General features: G+C 33.4%; 1 protein-coding gene across 1 annotated transcript; it reads right to left on the reverse strand.

The window, feature by feature from the left end:
- Nucleotides 1-1,038: 1,038 nt before the first annotated feature.
- LOC127101303 (serine/threonine-protein phosphatase PP1) lies at nucleotides 1,039-5,481 on the reverse strand. Its single transcript, XM_051038678.1, has 5 exons — nucleotides 5,335-5,481; nucleotides 5,062-5,247; nucleotides 3,175-3,734; nucleotides 2,439-2,651; nucleotides 1,039-1,380 (listed from the first exon to the last, which is right to left on the reverse strand). Exons 2-5 carry the CDS (start codon nucleotides 5,237-5,239, stop codon nucleotides 1,366-1,368), a joined length of 966 nt encoding a protein of 321 aa, XP_050894635.1. The 5' UTR covers nucleotides 5,240-5,247; nucleotides 5,335-5,481; the 3' UTR covers nucleotides 1,039-1,365.
- Between the last annotated feature and the right edge of the window lie 202 nt (nucleotides 5,482-5,683).

The following is a 5,683-nucleotide window of genomic DNA, read 5'->3' on the forward strand; positions in this document are numbered from 1 at the left end:
AATTCAAATAACACTTATATCTTTTTAGTTTAAAATTGTTTAAAAAAATTAAAGAATAATACATACACTAAATATAATTAATTAAAAATATATTATTTTTTCTTTTTAAAATAAATAAAAACAAAATATTAAAATACTAAAAAATGTATTAAAAATGTCATTTACAATATTATGTAATTGCAAATCATTTGTTTTCATAACAATATAGTCCATATAAAAATCATAAATAATTTTAGAGATTTATGGGAAATATTAACAAGTGCCCATAGGCAATCTTAAGGTCCTCAAAAAGCAAGTTTTTTTAAGGAAATGTTGTATTTAATGCTTCTTAAATTAAAATGGATATACAATTATTTTTTAGAATAATACATGAAAAATAAATTATAAATTATTCTAAATCATACGTAAAAGTATCATAATTTCTATTGCATCACATAATTTCTATTGCATCATAAAATAAGTTCACTATAAAAATTGACATTTCACATCAGAAGATTGACTTCTGAAAAGGAATTTGAAAACTTAACAAATACATGTCAAAACTGTTGCGTAACTATAAGAAATCTTGTTAAGAAAAAGAAGAAAAAAAGATTTTAAAAAATGAAATTTAAAATGAAAATTAACATAACATATCAAAACAATGATAGAGAACAACGATAGAGAAAACAATAGTTATGGTGGACAAAAAGAACAACAATTCAATAAAAGTAAATTTTTGTAATTTATGATTTCTATTTTCTTTGTATTAGAGTTTGGTTATAAGTGTGTGTGTTTTGTTGAAAAAAATAAAGTGTAAACAAAAATGAAGAGTAGTTAGACCTATACAAAATTTGAACTTTAGAACATAATTATATTCAATAGTTCAGTGCATCGGTTTGAAAGTTCTTAAAAATTAAAACCGAGAACCGAACCAAACCACATCAACTTCTATTGGTTCGGTTCAGTTCTAGAATTGAACAAGAAATAATCGATTTTATTTTGATTTAGTTTGGATTGTCAGTTTAATTTATATGAAGTTGATGCAATCATATAATAAAATTTCAGCAACACCATAACAAGATATTGAAGATTACCCCTTATGGAGTTTGAAATTCCATTGTACATTAATAATAATAAGAATAAGAAGAAAAAACTATAAAAAGAAACAAAAGGAAGGGGGTCAATCGTAGTTGCACAATGAAATGTGCCATGTCCCTGCCATACTACTGTCTTTAGCTATCGTTGCCAGAGAAAGCAGGCAAAATGCAATTATATCTTTTGAATCATCAATCATGACAGGAAGAAAGATAAGCCTTTAACCTATGTTGAGAATGAAAGCCATCATCCAGCTCACTGACTTTATAGTACATAGCTCGAGAGTGTTAATTAAGTCTTCCCACCCTGGAACAAAATAAGGTAACATGTCATAACTAATTAAATTTACAAACAAAAATGTAGCAATATCAGAACTGCATATATGTAAGGAGATAAGACCCCTAACTAAGGAGATAAGTTCAAATAAATCAATCCAAATAGGCCCTGATTGTACAAACTAAATGAAGTCATAAAAATTTGAGCAAACATAAGGGGAACAAATTTGAGCAAACATACATAAAAGGTGACTTCTCTGACTCTACCACCAGAAAACTTAAGGGGAACAAATGGAGATCAGCATGCGTAAACTTTGTAAAGAGGATTGCCACAAAATGCATAGCCATTTCTTTCTTACATCTCTAGAAAAACATGGGCACTGCATTATAGGTTGCTGCTCTAGCCTTTCAAATTAGGATAGTTGTGCACGAAAATTAGATATTTCAAATTTGGTTTGAGTCTGGTATAATTGTGAATTGGGTCTATGGATGTAGCCCCGGGAGGTATAGTGTGCTTGGAAAACCTGTTGGGTATCCTAGATGTGCATTTAGTTAGAGCTACATTTGGTAGCTTTTGGCTTGACGTGGATTTTCACCATGGAAAAAGTGTCCAAACATACGCTCTGCATCTCTTTTGGACACTTAACTTTTGGCTTGACGTGGATTTTTACCAGTGGAAAAAGTGTGTACAAACATACGCTACATCTTTTGGACACTTAGCTTTAATGGGAACACCATATATGGCTTATAACATTTTCTTAACTTGAAACCATAGGATCTCACCCAAGATATTATTTTAGAGCGATATACATTGGATTATCAATGTCATGTTTTTGTACTTAAAATGATATATAAATCTACACAAAATAAGGCATGTCATCATAAATGCAATGACCAACTTAAGTGACATCAAACTTCATACGTACTGATACTAATTGAAGTTATGAAACTTTTGACTTCTTTGATTATAACTCAAGTTTGTGACATACTCGCATTTAAACATACAACACATGACCCCCATACACGTATACATGGAAAAATATGAGCTTTAATAAACAAGGGCATGCATAACAATCCCTATTTTTTTACCTTATGAGGTGGAGTTCCAGGTCTTGATGTGTTATTGCCAAACCCACCTTTCCCCTTCTTATCGGAAGACTTAAGTATCTGGAAAGAGCACGTCAATGTGTCATCCACACTCATCATAGCACCCGCATTATCAAACTCACCACAGTAATTTGGTGCAGAGAATATAGTCACCAGCTTACGTTTGGCAAAAAACTCATATCCATCTTCTACAACCTGAGACACAGCACCAAAAATTTTAAGAGGATAACATCAGATCAGTTTTTCTGATTAATCAAAAAGAATCTAGACCCCTAGCCAAGCGAAAGCACAATACATCAGCATAGACAGACAGATAATACAATAAAAAACCATGTCTGCAAAAATAAGCAGTTAAACGAAAGGATAGTCAATTGAACACGAATAGGAATGACCTCATACTCATGACTCGTGAGGTGTTGAAATTAGTGCAGAGAGGAAATGGGAAGCCACGAGAAAACCATATTGTGCATTCATGTTCTTGATGCATTAAACGTCATAAATTCTCAAGATTTTTTACAATAATAATTAATCTGTTTGTCTTAAAACCTAAGGATGCGCTTTTTTTTTTAAAAACAGCTTGAGTAATAATCAATAAATTGAAAACTTATTGTGTATGCCCAACTATTGTATAAGCAAAATATACTATTTATAACCATGGGTGGTCAATCAAGAAGACATTTTAAATCATCGAAATCAACCAAACTACATGTTTCATTACCTGGTGAGCTCTACAAATCAGATCAAGATCATGGTGCTCAAGAAACTCAGCAACCTTATCAGCCCCAAATGTGAATGACACACCTCGATCATTTTCTCCCCATCCCTCGAGATCTTTATCGGGATCAGCCCAGAGAAGGTCACAGAGAAGGCCATGATCTGGCACATCAATAGGGCGAGCAATATTCCGTATCTGATCTAAGTTTTTAAGTTCGGGAGAGAGACCACCATGCATACAAAGGATCTTCTCATCAACTAGAGCAGCAACCGGTAAACAGTTAAAGCAATCAGTAAATGTCTTCCAGAGTCGAACATTGAACCTCCTCTTGCACTCATCATAGAAACCATATATGCGATTGATGGAGGCACATTCGTGGTTACCCCTGAGTAGAAAGAAGTTCTCCTTGTATTTGATTTTGTATGCAAGAAGTAAGCATATTGTCTCTATGCTCTGCTTACCACGATCAACATAATCACCAAGAAATAAATAATTGGCTTCAGGTGGGTATCCCCCATATTCGAACAGTCTTAAAAGGTCTGAAAACTGGCCGTGGACGTCTCCTGCAAATGAATTGTTTAAACAATGGTCATACACTACATAGCACTAACTGATAACAGATACCAGAAGGAAAAAACCACACAACTGAATGAAACAAGGCAATCAAATTAGTGGGAAATGTTTAACAATTTTAATATAATTATTTCCACAAACAAACTACTCGAGGTCTCAAGCATAGCATCCATATTTTTAATAAAACAGAAAAGCTTTTAGTGAGAAAACACAACGATAAGTTCACAATAGGTTCTAAAGTCTAAGAGTGTGTATGGGTTGGCATTTGGAACTCCCAAACCGGCAACCACGATATATGCTCAAACCATGATTTGGGACTTTGCAAATGTCAAATCAAACATGCACTAAACTTTACAAACAAAATAAATGTGGAATCTACCACTGCAGCCCTAAAAATAAAACTCATTAGTTACCAAGTTAGAAAAGTGGGCTTTAAAGATGTTTATGATTATTGACTATTTAAACCAATGTTTGTCAATCGCAACTCACGGGAAAATAGCGGCTTGTTCAAATTTCGCTATGCTACAGTGCTTTGGCGCCACTATATCCTCAATTTAACAACACTTCATACTAAATAGTGTACTGCAGTATAATAGTGGTTTGTTCAAATTCTGGCAAGCTATAGCACCGCTATTGGACAACCCTGATTAAAACCGAATACCATACAGATGTCAACATGCCAAAGGGCTGGCGTAAACAAACAAAAAACACCATAAGACAGTGTTTCTGACATAGGGGGAGCTTGCATAAAATACCATAAACCATTGACCCCATTGTTAAATTGAAGCACAGAAAGTTAAACAAGGAACTAATTTGAAATCATCCAATGCAACTAATTATGTGTTCATTTGAGTTAAAAGAAAGTATAAACTATTACAACCAACAAGACAACGTCCAAAGAATTCATAATATGATCTTCGTACATTCATACATACTCTTCAGACTTGCCACAAAATAATAAGTAACACAAACATGGAGAGATAATAATTCAGCTCAAGCAGTTTAACCATCATCATGACACTTACCTCTATCCCAAGAAAACAACCAAACCCTAACTAAAATCCCAAACGGAACTCAACTCAATTCACAAAAGAACTTCCAAAAGATACAAGTACATAATCAAAACCTAATCATTCACTAAACAACAATAATCAATTAACAGAAAACCACACGCCATTTCACAGTTGCATTTTTCTTCATTCAATTCAATCACCTAACTCTAACATCAAAAATCACAATCAATCAATATAACCAGTCAATATCAAATATCATATCACAAACTGAAATCAACAATAACGAACAAGAAATATAATATACCACAGATTTTGATAGGAGCTTCAAGCTCAAGAAGATTAGGTTGACTGAGAAAAATCTCCTTCGCCGAAGTACAAAGTTGACGAATATCCGCCTCCGTAAGATTCACTTGTTTCGTCGTTCTACCGTTCTTCGCCGATACAAGCTTCCGAATGATATCGTCAAGCAACGTATCGTCCATCTCGAACCCTCGAACCAGAGAGATAGAGAAACGGTTATAATCCAAAACGCGAAACGGAAGAGAGAGAAAACGACGAGAGTTGTATCGCCGTTTACCGGTTGTAAAACGCAGAGTTTTATAGAAGAATGAAATGAACACTTGTTATGTTTGAAGGAGGCACCGTTCTGGGGAGGATATAGGAACCCTAGCCCAGTTGTACACAATCAAAGTACATCTTCGTTTTTGTAGAATTTTAATAAATGCAAAAAATATTTAATTAAAATTATACTTTCTTTTTCTTTTTTCCTTAATCAGAATATTTCTGGTCAAATTTTTTATCGAAAAATAAATTATCTGAAAGTTGGTGATAGATACTAGATGGTGTGGGACCCGCACACTATGGTGTTTTAATTTTCAAATCTCATACGCACGCTTTGTTTTTTTACTTTCATTTGAAGAGTGAAT

The sequence above is a fragment of the Lathyrus oleraceus genome, chromosome 7 (assembly GCF_024323335.1).
Source record: "Lathyrus oleraceus cultivar Zhongwan6 chromosome 7, CAAS_Psat_ZW6_1.0, whole genome shotgun sequence".
In the NCBI taxonomy this organism is placed as follows: domain Eukaryota; kingdom Viridiplantae; phylum Streptophyta; class Magnoliopsida; order Fabales; family Fabaceae; genus Lathyrus; species Lathyrus oleraceus.

Coding starts and splice junctions, on each gene's coding strand:
- LOC127101303 (XM_051038678.1), bottom strand. CDS start 5,239: ATGGACGATACGTTGCTTGACGATATCATTCGGAAGCTTGTATCGGCG. Junction 3,735..5,061: donor AGCTCCTATCAAAATCTGTG/GTATATTATATT, acceptor ATTCATTTGCAG/GAGACGTCCACGGCCAGTTT. Junction 2,652..3,174: donor TGATTTGTAGAGCTCACCAG/GTAATGAAACAT, acceptor GCTGTGTCTCAG/GTTGTAGAAGATGGATATGA.